A 19,333-nucleotide genomic window follows, 5' to 3' on the forward strand; every position below is an offset into this window, starting at 1 on the left:
GCGTTGTGACAGGTTAGCCAATTTTATAGAATAAATACCCTCTATTTAGTAGTTCCGTTATTCGAAATTATTTTAAAATTATTAAAACAAAATATGAACGTGCAGTAGTTCTGCTCGTGTGACGAGTAGTATGTGAATATGTACTGCAATAATAAATATATAGTAAACCAACATATAAATAAATATTAATTTATTATATAAATATTATGTAATTAAAAATGGGTATATATTCTATATTTTATATAAAATACGTATTAAAAAGGCTCTATTTATCTAAAAATTTATTAGTTAACTATACACTACTTTAAAATGAAATGGAATACGTTAAAAAATTTAAATTAAAAAAAAATCGGTTGTAATAAAATTCCCTATGTATTACCATAACGGTCGTTTCAGGTGTGTAGTGACAGTTATTTACTTCTTTCATTATTGTCATCCCCTAAGTTTCCCCTAGTTTTCTGAGCCAGTTTTCGTTATAGTCACCAGAACATTAAATTGGCACTTAATGTTTAAATAGAAAAAATGAATATTGACTATATTATAACATTCTTTTCTATGTATATTTAATCGTAGGCGATAGGATGTTCAAATAAGTAACTGTACATTTGAGTTTAAATGGACCCTCGCTTTGGTGGATATTAAATCTGACAGTTTGAATTAGTTATGTCAAAAAGTTAATGATGGATTTTGATTACAGTAAAGAAAATATTCAACCTCTTCGGCGAGGTAGAAATGTACAGCAATTAGAAATGGCTTTGCAGGCCCAAACTAATCAAGAATATCAAAGTCAACTCTTGCAACAAAAGGAGTAAGTTTAACTTATGTTTAGTGTGTACATTATGTGCTAATGTATTAATATTTTCATAAAACTAGAGAATTTGAAGCATTAATTAGAGACTATGATGGACCTGATCCATTGGAAAATTATTATAATTATATCATTTGGATTGAACAGAGTTATCCAAAAAGTGGACACGAAGGAAATTGTACAGCATTACTTGAACACTGTTTGGGTAAATTTGAAAATGATTACAGATACACAAATGACAGACGGTTCTGTAAGCTATGGATTAAATATGTAAGTCTTAATTATTATTTATAGTGCTAATAAAGAAATGCTATGCTAGTTTCATGTATACTGTGTAAGTTTTTCTATGAGTTCATTTTAATAATTGTGGTTGAATAAAATAATATATCTGATTTATTTTAAAAAACCAAATTGAATGATCCTTTGGGTGCTGTTGTTTGGGTGAATATGCTTTATCAGTAAAGTTGTACAGTTTTGGCTTTCACATTTTAAATGTAGTGAGTTCACATATATTCGCCAACTAAATAATTTTGAAATTGGAATAGAATATAGATTTTATAATTTTTATAATTGCATTTAAAAAGTTTGTTATTTATTGAAAAAAAAGTTATCAAACAACCACACTCAGACTTTTTGGTCTATCAGTTCTATCCAAAATATCTTATTTACTAGCTGAAACTAGAAGATACCTGAGTCAGCTGATTTTTATGGGAGCCGCCGTTCTGTGCATTATTAAACGTCATAACTTCCATGCGGCAAAAATAATACATGCACTTGTTGCTATAAATCCTAAAAATTCAATATCATATAAACCCAATAATTTAATTTCCATATGACTATGATGTATACGAGTTAATATTTAAATTTTTTTGTTTTTAAGTGAAGAGATATTTATATATAGTTCATGTTTCACACGAATAACCTCGCGCAAGAAACTGTTGAAATTCGACGTTGTAAAGTTACTGATGAAGATAGCAATTCTCCAACATTTTGAATTGTTAATTCACAAAATTGGAATGTTTTGGTTTAGTGTAGCCAGAGAAGTTCACATTTCAAGTGTAAAAATATCTTTTCGAGGCAAATGGCCTTTTTCGATCAAGTTCTTCGCCCAGTTTGCTCAATTGTTGCCTGTAGCATTTCATAATCATTGTCCGGCCGGTCTTGCAAGAGTTTGTTATACCTCCCTTTCCTCTACTTTAATTTAAAGTGCTGTTTTGGTATCGATTTATTGATATAATATATTTTGTTTAATTTGCAAAGGTTTAAGCAAATAACGTTTTCAGAAACCCCTAAGCCATAAACTTTTGTTGCGTTTGCGTTTTAAAGCCTTTGTTTAACAAAACTTACGTTTTCGCATTTCCAAACTTTCAAGATATAGGATCGAAATTAACACTGCTAAAAAGTACCAATATATATGTAAATGAAATCATCCTTATATAGTTTATATTATTTTCATTACATTACATGTTATTTAAATTAAAATATTTTAGATTGATATGTTCCCCAATCCAGTTGAACTTTATTTAATGATGAAATCAAAGAATCTTTGTATTGGGTGTGCAGATTTTTATAAAGCTTGGGCTTACTATTATGAAGCTGCTGGTGATTTTCAAAAAGCGTATAACGTTTTTGAAGAAGGAAAGAAAAATTTAGCGCAGCCATATGATGATTTAGAGAGTGCCTACAATAATTTAATAAAAGCAGCAGGAGAACATGTAAGTAACTTTTATGTAAATATTTTAGTATTATTAAAATATTTTTTAAATATGTTTATTTTTCAAATAACTTAAATTGTAGCTTATATTTGGGCGTAATGAAAACCGTCTTCAAGAAAAACGGCAAGCTCTCGTTTCACTTCATTCACATAGATCAGGTAGAGTTAGTACTGTACGTATGCCTTCTGGATCAAATAATGGATTACCAATTATTCCGATTGTACCAAATACTCAATGCAATGCGCAGACAAATGTTTTCGAAGATCAATCCGTTTCAGGAACTTTAGCGGGTTAGCGGTTACATTTTACATATTTCTGTTCTTAGTGGCACAAAATTTAATTGTAGCTGGAGCACCACCTAAAAGTATTATTACTGTAGCTAAGAGACAAGAAGCACCAAAAGAGAACACACTTAAACCAGGGCCATGGACTACAGTGCCACATAAGAAAAGAGTTCTGGCAAGTCAGAGACCTGCAGGACCAGGGTTTTCAGGTAATGTAACTCTATTATATATTTTTTTTTTGGAATTAAAAAAAAACTGTTTTTATACACTTTACAGTTCATGAAGATAATTCAGATGAAACACTAATTATTGGGTTGCCAGCCAACCTACCAACAGAATGCCAAGAAGATTATTCAAGTTGGCATGTTGCCATAGTGAATTATCCTGACGAAGCAAGTCCAAGTGTAATACATGGTTACCCAAAACATAGAGTTTATATTGATCCTCAAACAGAATTTTCAATAGAAGAATTGAGAGCAACCAGGTAATATAAAAGACCATAATATTTTATTGATGGTTTGATATCGATAAAATCTAACAATGGTAAACTAATTTTGTTCATATTCTATTTCTTTACTACATTAATACAGATACAGAAAGACTGTTAATACAGTTCAACAAGTTGAAACCTGTCGAGCAATTCAATCGATAATTGTAGATGATGATGACGAGTGTATAATCGTCCAAAATGAACCACCAGTGGTACCTGAGGAAGTGGTAAATATTAATATATTTAGAACATATTAATGTGTTTGTGGAATATTAATTTTGTTTTTTATGACATTTAGCCACTCTTGGCAAAATCATAATTCTATAACTGCAGAATTTTTGTGATTTCAAGGGGAAAAACTCAAGCAAGTGATTTTAACAAGTCTCTATGCCATTAAGAGAGTTTTGCAGAAGTTCCGAAAATGCTAATAAGAAAGGACTACTTTTTCAGTCAACCTTTCTTAATTTTTGCACAGTTGTCTTTGGTCAATTCTAGCTTTTTTTTTAAATTCCATCTGTAGTGTAAATTAGTAAATTCTATCTGTAGTAAATTCCATCTTCGAGAAGCTTATGATAATCATTCCCGTTCCATCCCTGCAAAACAAGTGGTGATAGCAAGGTCTAGACCTACCTTCGCATCACTCCAGACTTTGCAATTTTGCCTCGAAGACTTCGACCATGCTCTTTTTTGCACATTATCCTACGTGATCCAGTTTCTTGACATACTACACGATTTTCTGTGAGCATGTACTGTATTTTTCGTCCGTAAAAAATAATGTCGAAAATTAACTTCTGAAATGTTAATTTCAAAATGCAATCATTTTTAACTTACAAATTGTGATATTCCAATTACAGATAGCTTCTATTCTAGTGCTCATAATAAAGCCTTCTGCATTCCAAGTCTTAATTTTTAAAGCTTTGGTATGTTCAAATTCCAGTGGTCCATAGGTAACCCAGTAATAAAGAGACCTAGTAGCGGGATTTTTGTTTGAAGAAGAGGCTTAAGAAAATAAGACGTCTGTTTTGCCAGCCATGCCCATTTTACTAAAATTATACTTTGAAGTTGAATGTATTTAAAGTAATCAAGATGTAATTTCATAGTGTTATCAATCAATTGCAAGGCAAATATATTCCATCCTATAATATTTGTTTTTATAATAATAACAATAATACATTTATTGGATCCTTCCTCAAAAGTTTTAGACCAACTAAGATAGCATTTTGTTATTTCTTACAATTCTTTAATTAGAAGCTGAAGTTCCAAATACATGAACAGTCACCAATAAAAGACAAATCATACTCAGTGAAAAATGAGATGACCTCCACTGTTATTCATAGTCCATGGAAATCTCAGGCAGAACACCAAAATTTTTTACAAGATGTCTTCAGTAAAAGCAATGAGTTTAGAATAAGGTATAACACGCGGCCATGTGATCGTATATTGCTAAATTATTAGTTTTTTGTTTGTTCAGTGGTGGTATGCCTCCAACTAAGTGCATGGTATTTGAAGATTCTGAACCTCGACAACCCAAATGCGGCTTCAATTTAATGTTTACATCTCAAAATGAATTACAATCCAGCCCTATTGGATTTGATTTACCACTTCAGGCACCGTCAAAAGGTAAGATTCTACAGTCGAATTTTATCATTTTTTCATAGTTTTTACATTGAAATATTTTTTGTAATCACCGTTTTTTTTTTCAGGTAATGCAATGAGAACAGCTTTTCGTGTTCTTAACGCGGATGAAGTGGAAACCGGCTCTCGTGGTGGTATGGATAGTGCTATGGCAGCTCAGCCCGCAGATGGTGCTAAACCCATGGCTCCGATACCATTTTCTGACAGCAGTTCATCGTCTTTTGAAGATGCAGATCCACCTCAATTTAATCCATTGGAGTCGACATGTAGTACACAACAATTCAATTTTAATCTAAACGCAATGCAGGTATGTAAAAATCTAATTAGGCGTCGATTGCATAATTTTGATGCTTTTTATGTAGGTGAGCACGCCTCAAAACAAAATGCAGGTTAATCATGAAATTATCAACGATAATGTACAGAATACGAAAAAAAGATTATTTACTGAGAACAAATTACAAGAGGACAAGGCTTTAAGTACAATTTTAGAGGAAAAAAGTGGTTATGTGTAAGTAACTATAGTGTATATAGTCTCTATCTTAATCATTAAAAATAAATAATTAAATGTATAAATTACAATAGGATTTTCATGATGCATCTATTCTAACAAGTTATATTTCATACTATTCATTGTTAGAACATTTTGAACAAATGTACTAGAACACTGTAAATGGTATAACAATTCTATATTCAGATTAAGTTCTAGTTCAAGTGGGGCGACCACAAAATCATCCCTGTATAACCATCAAGCAAAAATTAATACAATATCAGAAGAACATAATAGCTATTTAGCACAAAATTTGAAAGCTAATGCGGCATTACGTCGAAGCTTATTGGGTAGGATATATCATTATAAGTATAGAATTTTCAGGTGGCATAACACAATTCAATTTCAGGGGATTTAATGGATGATGTTTTGCCTCCCGCACATACAGTACCATCGCCCCCATCTCCAATGCAATCGACACCAATTCAAAGCCCAGTAAGGAAGATTCCTCCGCCTAACTTAACATGTCCACTAGACTATGTGCCCTCGGATCCTTTTAGTGCTAGCCTTATATCGCAGTTGCTTGAAAGAAACTCTTTTCCTGGGATTCATAATCAAGGTTATGTATCCATCGATGGTAATCCGAGATTAGCTGTTAAGAAAGAACCTGTATATATAGGTCAGTATTTAGATAGTTATGTGGTCATAATAAAATTTATTATATGGAGCTAGAACTAAGTTCAGTTTCATAAAAAAACTGAAAATGTGCTTAATATTTCTCAAGAATTTAATTTCAAAAAAATACTATAACAAGTTTTGTAAGCTCATTCGAACCATTACATCACTTCCATTTGTTTTTGTATGAATTTAATGTATGTTTTAACATCCTTGAAAGATGTATAACCATATCTAAATATTTCTAGATTTTTTGGAGTTAGCTATATATTTTTATTTTTGTCTTTTTTATATAAACTTTTAATAATTCTTTTTGTGCCAGTAGACAGCGGCCTTTTGTTCTTTGAATTCTTTGGTTTCAATTCTTATTATTCAATATTATATAATCAGTTGGGAAAAATGTTTTTTTTTTGTGTTTTTATGTTTTTCAAATCAATCATCAATCAATCAAATAATCAATCTTATTATATAGTAAGTACAATTAATGGTTTGGTCAGGTTGGAAATCCCTTTCCAATCCTTAAAACACCGAGCATTATCATTCGTGGCGTTAAGCTTAGGGTTTTGTAACCGTTTGGGAAATTTTTCGTTGGTTTCGTTTTAACGACGATTTACTAATGGAAACTAGGTCTATTAATTGTTTTACTGCTAATTAATGTGCAACCGAAGATCCAACTTCTTTAGAGAAAGTAGAAAAGTAAAATGTTAAGAAAACGACCGGAAATCTCTATTTTCAAGGCGAAAACCGCCAAATCTATATCGAGAATGTTCTATGAATTACTTTCAAACGCGTATATGTACGATTTCGCCGAATTACTGGAGATATGCGACGAGTGTAAAAAAAACGAAATTAGTTTTTCCCCGACTTAATATATTTTTGTTCAATTAACTGGTGGTAATCCTGTATACTTGCTTGATGATCATCACATTTGGATCTTCTCATGCTTGTTATCAAATTGGAACAGCTTCAGATAATTGTCCAAGTAACTATTACAATTTAAAGGATTCTGGCAGGGAGTTGCCACTATATAAAATGTCTAGCAGTTGAGTGCGTCAATAGGGACAATTCACGTTTTATAGTTTAACGGTTTTTTTTAACACTTGCAACTTCTTATCTGTCAAAGCTAACCGATTTAATAACTTTACTTACGTAATAAAGTAGTCAACCAAGAAATAAAACTACTTTTTGAATGATTGCATTACGCTTGTATTGGCAGCAGTTAAAGAGTGCCTTCTAGACGCCTCTATAACAATTTGTATATTCATTCGATATTTGAAATTTAAACATGTATAAAACTCATTACATTGGGTGTTGCCGTAAGTGTACTATTATTTTTAGGTAGGGATAATTATATAATAGAAAAGATACTTGGCAAAGGTCAGTTTGGAACAGTATTTAAAGCATATAATATCCAGATGCGTAGTACCGTAGCGTTAAAATATCAGAGACCTCCAAATAAATGGGAATTTTATATATGTAGAGAACTACAGGCTCGTTTAATAAATCATCCTTTACAAGATAGATTTATGGATATTTCAACAGGATATTTTAGTAAGTATATTTGCATTTGTGTTGTATTTGCATTATGTTGTGTTTTTATCGCAAATAAGACATAATCGAATATTGTTGTTATAGGCGACCAAGCATCTATACTAGTCTCACAATTCCAACCCTTCGGTTCATTGCTAGATACGGCAAACATGCTAAAAAAACAATCGACAGGAAAGGAAACATTATGCGTATATTTTACGCTGGAAATGCTGAAAATCGTTAAAGCTATGCATGAGGTGAAAATTATCCATGCAGATATAAAGCCCGATAATTTTTTAGTTTTATTACAATCAAATAATTCACTCAGTTTGCAGCTTATTGACTTTGGATGTAGCATAGACATGACGATGTTCCCGGATAAAGCAACGTTTACAAGACCTATCACTACTGAAGATTTCATCTGTTGTGAGGTAATATTTGCCTATTAATTAACTAATACCACTAGCTTAATTAAATTCAATAAAACCATGATTTTAGGTACGCGATGGAAGGCCTTGGAGTTATCATACTGATTTATTTTGCGTAGCAGCTTCGGCCCATGTACTTTTATTCCAAGAGTACATCCAGTTGAAAAAAATCAGTAATGTTTGGAGCATTATGAAACATTTTCCTAGATATACGAAAATTGATTTGTGGAATATGTTCTTCAGCACCTTACTAAATCAACAGTCTGGTCCAGCTGATATTGCTACGCTAGAATTGCTATTTCAAGAAGAACTTGATGAACCACAACGTAAACGTGATCTGCCTATACAGCTTCGTACTCTGATAAATATGTTGAAGAATCGATAGTTTTTGAATTTTCTATATGGAAAATTATTTAAGTATATTTATTTACTATCAGTTAGTTTACATCCATTGAGTTATCAGGCTGTTTTAGAGTTGTTGATTATTTCAATTTACTTAAGAATAAAGGCAAAATATATTAATTTTTATTTTAACTGCGGCGTTTTTCTTCCCATTCCATTCCATTCCCATTCCTCAATCCCCCATATCTCATCGTTACCTTTTGCTGAGTTATTACTACCATGGGCTTAAGGTATGCCCCTGAAAGTTCTATAATGAAGTTTCTGGGAATTATTTTCGACAATATATTAATGTAGCTATTTTAACATTCTAATTCTCATCTTTCTTTATTTTCCTTTTACACGTGGGTTCCCAGAAACTTTTTGATATGTTTATATTTCTCGTTAGGGTATACGGTTCCGAACGTTCCTTTCTGATCACATATAAGTTTGTATTCGGACATCCCTCACACATAGAAATTAGAGTTAACGTAACAGCAATACTACTTTTTCTTTATATATATATATATATATATATATATATATATATATATATATATATATATATATATAAACATTCATTCTTGAAACCAAACTTACTAAACAGGAAATGTGTAACAGGAAAACTTGTAATGTTTATCTAGGAAGATGCCCTCCGTTTATATGAGATCTAATTTACTTCTCGATATCTATCGCTTGTGATAGCATCAGTGGCGACTCCTGATAAAAATGTTAAGGTGTTCTGCAAATTTTGCAAAAAAAAAACTATTTTTATAAATTAAGTTTATCCTATGTTCTTTTCGGAGATAAACTGTTTCTCAATAGATAGCATGGAAAGAGCTGAGATAAAAGATCTTGGGCCATTGAATTTCTGATTCATTCTGAACATTTGATGCGGTTTAGTGCTGAGAAACACATTTCGGTCTTTGATGTTGTCATGGGAGTTCTAATAATTGTCTAAACTTCTAGATTGTTTGTTATTAAAAATTTTAGAGGGTAGTGCACCATTTAATATTCTGCAATCATTTCTTGAATAAATAAATGACAGTACAGTTGGTAATCCTTCTTTATCAAAGGTGGGATAAAAGGAATATACGGAAGTGGGTGAATTTTGAATTAAAGGATCTATAACGTTTAAAGTTGTTATACAAAATATTTATACATCACATATTTCAAGAATTAAGTCGTTCTAAAAACGCTCCATTGGCCCACCACCGCGAACGTATCTAAAGATAACTACCGGTTGAGACAATCGCCAAAAATGAAGAATTATTAATTTCCTCAATTATTTTTTCTTGACAAACTTTAAGCATACACTGTAATGGAATGTTCTTTATTTCTTTGGAGGTGCCTTTAAATACTGAAGCATTCTTTAGATGCTCACTTAGAGTTGTATCTAGTTCAGCCGAAAAATTAGTTCTTGTTTTATAATTTAGAAAAAAAATCCATGAGATATTCTCGGATTCTGGGAAGTATCGCTCTCATCATGCCCTCGAAGAGCCAATTCAAACGCTCCACAAAATTTTAAGACAATTTATAATTTTTGATAAAACATAGCAATTCTTTAATACATTTTTATTATTTCTGTATGTTTATTCAATACGCAGAATCTAATTGAGCTATAATGTTAGTTGACCCTACTAGTGCAAATTCCATACAATTATGAAGATGGATTTTAGTTTTCATGTCTTTTTATTAACTTAAGTGTCCTAGATCACTACCAAAAAGTAAGCAAGGAAAACAGTACAATGCATTTTTTGTTACGTCCACAAATCCATTCAGTTTTTAAATAAACGTCTCTATTAAATTTATGAATGTAACTTTGTCCTGGTTTCTCAATAATAATATCTGGCAATTGTCTACCTTTTTATTTTAAATTCCAACTTTTCTCCATAACAATATTTAAAAAATGTCTTCACATTGATTAAATTAAAGGTTATAATTACAGTTAATATTAACTGGCCGAAAGTCGCGTAAAATTCCGATACAGATTTCACATACGCCCCTGGACTAATGTGACGAAATTTCCACTTGAATTGGCTTTGTTTTCGATCGTTTTGGTAGGTGGTAGCAGTGCTTAAAGGAGCTCATAGAGCACGTTCGTGTAGCCCAGATACATAATAGCAATAGTCTACCAATGGTAGATTATTCCAGTGGTCAACGTTACTTTCGTGACTCCCACTTCCATTGAAATTTTTTTATCATTTATTAAAACAAGAATTCGCAAATGCTAACTGGGATTTGCTTTTTGGTAAGTCATATAAAATATTTCAGTAATTTTTATACAATTGTTTTTTGGGAATTCTGCAGTGCTTGTACACCAGCCGCCACTGGAAGCCCCTGATGGAGCTTTTAGCAAGAAATGATACATTTTAATACCTATTACGCCATCTTTATTAAATCCCTTAAATTTGGTACATCTTATGATATTAGTACTACACCTGTTATTATATAAGTTTCATATGCGTTAGTTCAGTTCACTTATGATATGAGTTTCAAAATAATAAGTACAATATTTATGAGATATTTATTTATCAAATTTTGCTGCATATTCTTGCGCTTTAATTTTTACATTTTCTAAGGTTTCCTCGGTGCCATGTTCTTGTTCAAACTTTTTAAATTTCATGAATATAGAATGCATACTCCTTAACGGTAACTTCTGGAGCACCGATCTTTCTAGTACTTGCCTAGCTTGTTCAATCTGGCCTTTCTTCACCAACTGATCCACGTAAGTGAACAAAATGTTGATTTTTTTCGGGTCGGTTGTTAAAATCGATTCGAAAATAGCGCATGCCTGCTCTTCCTCGCCGAACTTAAATTCCATAACGGCAAATTGAACGATGATGTTCATTTCTATAAATAAGATATAAATAATTACTTAAAGGTTTATTTCTGGACATAGTAAAACTTACGAGTCTTTTTATCAGTTATCGATCTAAGGGCAGCATCTTTACATTGTCTAGCTTCCTTAAATTTACCTATCCGATAATAATTTTGCCCTAATTCCAGCCACATGTTTGGTTCTTGTTTGTATTTGCTCTTGACCTTCTTAACCTTTTCTTCCATTTCTTCATATTTACCATCGTCGGCAAACATTTGAATCACACGTAAATATATTTTTAGGGAGTCGTTGAATTTTAAAGCATCCTCCAATACTTTATTAAACGATTCCTAAAATATTATATGCACCAATAGTATATTAACGTTACAAATATTAGTTATTATACCTTTGTACCAAACATGTTTTCCAAATTAAGCAGTACAATCCAAACATTAAATTTCTCCTCTGTAAAGGTCATATTAATTGTATCTAATGCTCTTTTCGCTACAGCTCTAGCTTTATCTAATTCCGTTGCCTAAAATATATGCATGCATGCCATAAGTATGTTTTATTCGTGGTGCTCGTGTCTATTCATTAACAGTAAATCTGACCATAATAAAAATGTTATGAGTTATGAGTTTATGAGTTAAAAGTATATTCGCGACTTCAATAACGGTTTCCTGCATCAATTGATCACCTGGAGACCTGGGTCTACTACTATGATCCAATTTTTGAATGGACGGTTATTGTTTGCGGAATCGCATTACGCGCCACGCAGCGGACGCCGTGAAGGGCATTCGCGTTCTACATGAACAATTTGGCGGTATGGTTAATCCGCCAATAATCAAATTTTGCCGTATCTATGCGGTAGAGTCTTCGAAATTGAACCACAAAGGTTGTAAGTACCACTGTAGGTTATCCCGAGGGACATTTGAACATATATGGGCTTTTCAAACAAAAAATTAAATATTTCAACGTCCTTGTTGCAAAAGCTTACAGAGTAGTATAATTAATGTGTATTAATTATACTACTCTGTAAGTATTTTATATGATAAATTAAGTCCAGTTCCTTTTCTGTATACAACCGAATTGCTACCTCGTTAAAATGTGTGTAAATTAAACCATTTATAAACTGTAGCTAATGATGTATATGTACTAAATACTTCATGCCATTATGGATTATATGTACTTTAGGCAATTTAATTTTTTCAATAAAAATAAATTTATTCGATGAGCCATTTCTATTCTCAATAATTGTGCCTAAGCTGAAGAAAAATTAAAAATTACCGCCATATGGAAGGATATATATTTTATCCAAATTTCTGAACAGTTCGGTTTAGTCAGCAATAGTCTATCAAATTGATCAGCGCTCTCTGGCTGTTTTGAAGAATTGGTGAGTTCTTTTTCAATTTGAGAGATTCTTTTTTCTTCTAGGCGTATTTGCTCTGCCCTTTCAGCTGGTGTCATTTTTTTCTTTTTTCTTGCAACAACTGGTTCCTAAAGAATAACAATATATTATGATTTAATAAATATACATTAATTTTCTATATTACATTATCTTCATCCTCAGATGATGAATCTTCAGTGATCTGTCTTTTTAAAGGATTGAAAAATGATTTTACATCTGGTAAAACAACAGTAGATGTTGTGATTTCCTTTTCTTCATAATCATTATCATCCTCATCTTGTGACAGTGATTGGACATCCATGTTTTCATCAATTTCACGAATTACGTCTAGATTTTCTTGTGATTTTTCATTAGAATCCTCTTCTATAGGATTGTTATCCACAGCCTTTATTTTGTTTTGCTTGCCATTTTTAGGCTTTGATTTAATTTTGTTCTTATCCATTGTTATAAACAAACGTTTGCTAATGCCTATTAAGTTACTTTTTAGTTTACTAAAAATAATGAAAAAAGTTGAACAAAAAATTAATAATTGGAAAGTATTTCAACGATAACTTACCCGCAAATACAAACTTTAAAATTCTTTTTCGTATAATAGATTTTTGAGCTACTGAAATCGTTCTCATGTAGCATGCCAGGTAAATAAATTAGTTGTTGATTTGCATCAGGATTTTTTAAAAGAGCAACAATATAGTCATTTTTCGTTATGAGTTTATTAGCAAAACTGAATGTCACTGAGGATTTCATGACACCATTTTGTACTTTGTTTATTTTTTCTATTTTATCTGGGTTTAGACAAATATCCAAACATAGTTCATTAAAGTCATATGATATAACTATTCCGTTGATGTTGTCATTAACTTTTATTTCTTCTATGAAAAATCAAGCATTTTATTAGAAGAATTTATCTTACAAATATGTGAACTTTTACTTACTGGAACATAAATGGGGCGTCACTTTCCCTTTAATTCCATTAGGTAAAGAAACTACACACCCATGTTTAGGAGAATACTTCAAAACTTTACAAGCTACCTCTTGTCCTATTTGGTAATTCAACATATCCCACTTATGTTTTTTTCCAAAGTTTTTCAAATATTCCAGTTCATTCAAAATATATGTAAAATTATTCATAACTCCCTAAAAGCATCTAATTAGATTTTTGACTATAATTATGCTGAAAATTGTTCTAACACACCTCAATTTCCTTATTTAAAACATTTGTAGATTTTATGCTTAACCGAACACACTTTTGTCCTTTATCCACATTTATAATGTGTGCTATTAAAACTTGATAAGGTTGTAGTTCAATGTCATCTAATGCTTTATCTTTATCCTGAAAAATAATTTTATTTTAAACTTTTACATAAAAGTAAAAAAGCAGTCAAATTATTAAACAAAAATCATTAATAATAGAATCACAAAATTATATTACCTCCTTTGCAACCAAAATTTTGTCTTTACAACCGACAATGAATGGCAATACATATATGCCTTCTGGACATTGAGAAAGATACAAACATCTAATTAAATCCCCCTTTTCAACATTTATCAAGTTGGGAACTTTATAATGTTTTAGATGTAATGCTTCTCTTCTAGAATAGATTTGAGGATTTTTTCCTCCAATATACAATAAATTTGTTATTTTATCGCCAACTTTAAATGTTTCTACAAAAAATAACAATATTGTATTTTTTGCAATCGGCACCACGGATACAAAAATGATTACCTTTAATTCCCTTACACAGGCTGAGGCTCATACTTAGGTGAGAGTTAGGAACAAAACCACATTTCTGGTTGTGTTGCATCTTAAAAGTGATGCCTTGATCATTAATACTTTCTATTATTCCATAAAACTTTTGTCCAACTTTTGGTAAAAATTGGTCTTCTGGTTTTGTTAAACTTAATGATATAGAATTATTTTCTATCTTTCGAACAAAAACTGTTACCTTAAATTAAAGGAAAAAACATATATTAATAGTGAAAATCATTAAGTTACATTACTAATTAAATGCTAAACTGAAGATTACTACTTACCACTTGTCCTACAAAAAAATAATTCCAAGTTTTGCCTTCATCATCTTGTAGCTCTATTTGCTGCTTCCGGCTAAGCCATCCCTTCATATCACCATAAAACGCAATTAATGCCCCCTTATCGCTTAATTTTACAACAAAACCAGTGTAACTTTGGCCAATTTGGGCTTGTTCGATTTTTGTTAACATATTATCAGATTTAACTATTGAAGGTTTAATAGTAAAAAGTACTCGGTTATTTTCTTCATTGATGTTGAGGACTCTAAAGAAGTATGAAGTTAGTAGTTTAAAAAAGTTATCATGTTAGGAAATATAACTTACTTAGCCTTTACTTTCTGGTTAATTTTATACTTCTTTTTAATATTGCTTGTGTATTGTGCATCACTAATATGCATATTAGTAACAAATCCATTTATTAAACCAGAATTAACAACCAAACCTTCTTCTTTAATGTCAACAATGGTTACCATTAACTCTTGACCTAATGATAAATCTTTAGCATAATAGTTCTTTTCTTTCACAATATTCTGTTCTGGGGTACAAATAAAAGCACTCAACATATGGTTATAGTCTAGTATACGGCACTGATGTTTAGAACCAATCGTGTATTTACTCTGAACTGCTTTAGGGGAATTTTTATTACAGGTTATTGTGTTTAGTAGTCTCCTATTTGTAGCAAATCCTTTATATTTGTTTTTGAATAAGAAAAAGACACCATTGAATGTATGGCCACACACCTAGATAAAATTAAATGAAGAGTATTTTGATATACTGTAAATTATTTAAAATAATGATTACCTCGCCTTTAAAAACATCTCCAACATTTAAATCTAATTTTTCCTCAGTCATAAGCTCATTCAATGTTAAATGTGTAATTTTTGTAATATGTTCAGAATATAAAACATAAGCATTTAAAAGTTGTCCTTCATGAAAATCTGATAATTTCTGTTCTCCTAAATAACCATCACCAATATATCCATCAAACATTTGAGATATTTTGCCTTGAATACCACTGGAGAGTATCTAAAAGTAGTGGTACTTTAGTTAAGGATAATATAAAATTTTAGTCAATAAAAGTGGCTCAAGTCTAAAATTACAAGTAATTTATTATTAAAAGTTCTGTGCAACTAGTACTGACCTTTTCAACAAAAAAAATAACTTTTGTTCCTGGAATTATCATATGTAAATTGTCGATATCAGTAATGGTATTACTTATTTGCTTTTGCTTAGAGCTCAACCTCAAGGTCGATGCTGTTTCAGCAACATCATTTTTGTTGATAATGCACCATAAGGGTTTTCCAACAACTAAAACATTAAAAATAAATGAATGATATATTATATCACTTACTGAATAATGATTATATATCAATAGTCTCAACTCACCCAAATCTACATTATCATCAATGTTTTTCAATGGTAAGAACGCTCTACAATTTTTCACTCCTGTATATATCTCAAAACCATGGTCAGTTTTGGAATTTACTGAGCACCAAATCAACATTCCTTTCTTATAAGAATTATAATTATATTCTGAATAAATTTCTCGTGGATTTATTGAGCCTTCTACATGAAATCCCTTTTCTTTTTTTTGAAAATTCAATATTTTAACTGGTAAGTATTGACCCACTGTAAATAGTCTATTAAGTATTGAGTTCGCCTAAAATATTGATTATTAGTATAATAAGTACCTCTAAAGTGATTTTACGAACGTTAAAATATATATTGCATAAAAATCATAAATAGTATTTTAGATGAGCTATACATAAAAATGTGAAATATATTTGAGCATTGCTTTACACTGCAAAAACTTACCTCACAATCATTGCTTTCCAATAACTTATTTAAATATTTGGTAAATGGATCTGATATATCTGTAATTTTTATTAGAGCAAAACACAGTCCAGGTAACTCCACTTCTAATGCAAGATTTTTAATACTTCTTATACATCCAAGGATTACCATACCACTCTGAAGATTCTGTAAAAATTTTAAGCAATGCAACACTTCAAAAAATATGAAATTTAACCACTTACCTTATATGATAATGAGCTAGATATATTAATTATTCTCTCTGTGGTTTTACTTTGCTGGTTTTTTCTTGCTTTGTCATTTTTTCTGGTTTTTTTCTTTTTAGGGGCCTTTGCATTATTAAACAGCTATAAAAAAAATTATTAAAAGAAATGCAATTACAGTTAATAGAAAACTAACATTAGCAACTAGTTTTGCAGGTCTTTTACCAATAATTTTGCCTCCTCTAGGAAAACTTTCTTCTTCTATAATTGCCATTGATAACACAAATGTCAGTAACACATAACAATATAAAATTTCACAGCAAAATATATACACAAAATACGGAACCACCTATTTAGTGAATATACTTCTTAGTAATATACTTTTTCTATGGAATATACATGCCGAAATAATGAGGTTAAGAATTTATTTTGGGAGATGCTTATATTAGGGATGTTGGGCCCAAAATATCGATATCTCGATATTTTAAAGAATATCGATAAGAACATATTAATATTATTTTTTTGCAACGACCAAAAAGACTACCGATATTTAACAAAAGATATATTGATATCTTCAGGAAAAAATAAATATATTGATGTATCAGCAAAAAAATCGATTTAGGTTTATATAGATATAGGTTTAGGGCATAAACCTTTTTTAAAATAGCAACATTTTTAATAAATCCTTAAAATTAAGTACATAGTATTTAGAATTAAAATTAGTAAGTTTAAAGGCTTATTAATATAACTAAAAGTTTGTTAAAATAGTTAAGAAATATTTCATTTTTTTTAAATTACAAAATATTTCAGCTAACGAAAATGTGTATTATCATTTAAAAAATATCGACCAAAAATTATATTTTACAAATGATATATCAATATTTTTGGTAAAAAATAAATATGCTGTTATATCGGCAAAAATTATGGATATTCCCTAAACATTTTATAAAATAGCAATATTTTTAATAAACCATTAAAACCAAGTACGTAGTAATAAGGATTAAAATTAGTAATTGTTAGAACCGATTGTGTAGAATCGATTTGGTGAATAATATAATTAAATTTATTATAATTTACAGGAAACTACTAATCGGCTATGCAACCATATATACATCGTCAGAGGACGTCAGCTGTAGGCGCACCCATCCAATTATTTATATATCCAACATAATATTAAAATGGGTAAAAGGTTTTTAAAGTGGCTAAGAATTTTTTTAACAAAAATATCGATATATCGTTCAGTAAAATATTAATTATTAATTAAGGCTTAAAATATGGATAAATTGATATATAGACGATCAGTACATTTCATCATCCCTAGTACATATAATTTACAATAGAGCCTTTTATGTAACCCAATGAGTATAAATCATGCTATATAAAAATAATGGTAAATTAAAAATAACAAAATTAATATTAGTTATTGTTGTTAACAAAATGTATGTTTTATTCATGATAAACAAAAATATAATTATGACCTGATAGTCGTTTTCCTATGATCATATAAAATAAGTGTATAAAAATGCACTCGTCATAAAACATAATTATTAATGTTTTCAAACAAGTATTATTACATGAACGCAAATATATTCGACTTCTTAAAATATTTTATATCAAATAACAATAGTAATTGCGTAATATGGAACGTAACTTTTATATTAACTATAGTTTCTAAATAGTTAATTAGAACCTTTTATTAGCATCAAAAACCGTGACAAGTGGGCATGAATAAAAATATATTTCCAGTAATAAGAAAGCAAAACATTAAGAATTCTATCTTGCTATAACAATATATGCACCTATGAATATGTGTAACAAAATTTCTGAAAACTATATATACTATTATTATATAAACAAAGTTACTGTCAAAATGTAATTGTTAAACATTTTAAACATTGTGTAATAAATACACCGAGTAACAAATTTTGAAGTGTGAAATAAAATGTGGCCGCTGTTGGTGACATGTTGAGTATGTTACAAGTAACCGTTTAATATCTATTAAGTGCAGAATACTTACACACTACCCTCGTCATAAATACAACCGAAAAAATCACCCGAGTGTAAAACTCCTTGGAATTTTCTACTGTTTCTTCTGTGCTTCTTAGTGGTTTGTTGTTTATCGCGACCGACGGATCTAAATAAAACGTTTCCTTCTTGCGCTTTCATTTGTTTGATTCTATAATAAATGGTAAGTGATATTAATTTTATACACTGATGTAATACACAACTGTTTAAAATATCAAACTTTTGCTTTTAAAAGAAAAATAATATAGAATAAAAATAATAGTAGTAAAATATATAGTAGTTTGAAAACGGGCGAGAGAAAGTTTATAACGATATTTTCATTTTTTAATGAATATAATTTTCATAGTTATTCAAAATTTCTTAATGTTTTTATGGATTATTCTAAGACATATTTACATTGCCTTTAATCTAAATGAATCCAATTAATTTCGCTGATTTAATTATTTTTTAAGTTTTACCTTAAAATAAAATAATACTGAAGTATTTGGTAGGAATCTTTTTAAATATATTTTAAAAGTCTCCTTTTACCAACTATGGGTTGATCTGGACTGGACCTAAAGTTTAACATGGGCTCCGAACCACGGTCCTCAGCCTACCGACCTGGCAAGT

General features: G+C 30.2%; 2 protein-coding genes across 8 annotated transcripts; one reads left to right on the plus strand and one right to left on the minus strand.

The window, feature by feature from the left end:
* The first annotated feature begins 416 nt into the window (after positions 1 to 416).
* Bub1 (Bub1 kinase) lies at positions 417 to 8,586 on the plus strand. 6 transcript variants are annotated; one of them, XM_076413822.1, is made up of 16 exons: positions 417 to 808; positions 874 to 1,078; positions 2,299 to 2,523; positions 2,606 to 2,813; positions 2,870 to 3,016; positions 3,084 to 3,291; positions 3,398 to 3,524; positions 4,546 to 4,709; positions 4,769 to 4,917; positions 5,001 to 5,239; positions 5,295 to 5,440; positions 5,627 to 5,769; positions 5,829 to 6,102; positions 7,437 to 7,645; positions 7,730 to 8,055; positions 8,123 to 8,586. In XM_076413822.1, the coding sequence occupies exons 1-16, from the start codon at positions 678 to 680 to the stop codon at positions 8,435 to 8,437; spliced, it is 3,216 nt and encodes a 1,071-aa protein (XP_076269937.1). In that variant the 5' UTR covers positions 417 to 677; the 3' UTR covers positions 8,438 to 8,586. The 6 variants fall into 6 exon arrangements, with proteins under 6 accessions (XP_076269937.1, XP_076269935.1, XP_076269939.1 ...); XM_076413820.1 differs by having other exon boundaries at positions 5,829 to 6,098; positions 7,433 to 7,645; XM_076413824.1 differs by having other exon boundaries at positions 5,633 to 5,769.
* Positions 8,587 to 10,943: 2,357 nt separating this feature from the next.
* On the minus strand, positions 10,944 to 17,129 carry Rrp5 (Ribosomal RNA Processing 5). 2 transcript variants are annotated; one of them, XM_076413828.1, is made up of 18 exons: positions 16,896 to 17,129; positions 16,721 to 16,843; positions 16,500 to 16,664; positions 16,071 to 16,344; positions 15,826 to 15,992; positions 15,486 to 15,710; positions 15,009 to 15,424; positions 14,691 to 14,949; positions 14,383 to 14,602; positions 14,089 to 14,321; positions 13,852 to 13,989; positions 13,592 to 13,793; positions 13,216 to 13,528; positions 12,805 to 13,150; positions 12,539 to 12,748; positions 11,658 to 11,786; positions 11,343 to 11,601; positions 10,944 to 11,283 (listed from the first exon to the last, which is right to left on the minus strand). In XM_076413828.1, the coding sequence occupies exons 1-18, from the start codon at positions 16,971 to 16,973 to the stop codon at positions 10,958 to 10,960; spliced, it is 4,083 nt and encodes a 1,360-aa protein (XP_076269943.1). In that variant the 5' UTR covers positions 16,974 to 17,129; the 3' UTR covers positions 10,944 to 10,957. The 2 variants fall into 2 exon arrangements, with proteins under 2 accessions (XP_076269943.1, XP_076269944.1); XM_076413829.1 differs by having other exon boundaries at positions 13,216 to 13,525; positions 16,896 to 17,112.
* Between the last annotated feature and the right edge of the window lie 2,204 nt (positions 17,130 to 19,333).

This window comes from Rhynchophorus ferrugineus, unplaced genomic scaffold (assembly GCF_030347505.1).
Source record: "Rhynchophorus ferrugineus isolate W39M unplaced genomic scaffold, kcgeb_rfMv2 rfM9, whole genome shotgun sequence".
In the NCBI taxonomy this organism is placed as follows: domain Eukaryota; kingdom Metazoa; phylum Arthropoda; class Insecta; order Coleoptera; family Curculionidae; genus Rhynchophorus; species Rhynchophorus ferrugineus.

Coding starts and splice junctions, on each gene's coding strand:
- Bub1 (XM_076413822.1), top strand. CDS start 678: ATGATGGATTTTGATTACAGTAAAGAAAATATTCAACCTCTTCGGCGA. Junction 1,079..2,298: donor GTAAGCTATGGATTAAATAT/GTAAGTCTTAAT, acceptor AAAATATTTTAG/ATTGATATGTTCCCCAATCC. Junction 5,770..5,828: donor ATTACGTCGAAGCTTATTGG/GTAGGATATATC, acceptor ATTCAATTTCAG/GGGATTTAATGGATGATGTT.
- Rrp5 (XM_076413828.1), bottom strand. CDS start 16,973: ATGGCAATTATAGAAGAAGAAAGTTTTCCTAGAGGAGGCAAAATTATT. Junction 15,993..16,070: donor TGATGATAATGTAGATTTGG/GTGAGTTGAGAC, acceptor TTAATGTTTTAG/TTGTTGGAAAACCCTTATGG. Junction 14,322..14,382: donor CCTGTGTAAGGGAATTAAAG/GTAATCATTTTT, acceptor TATTTTTTGTAG/AAACATTTAAAGTTGGCGAT.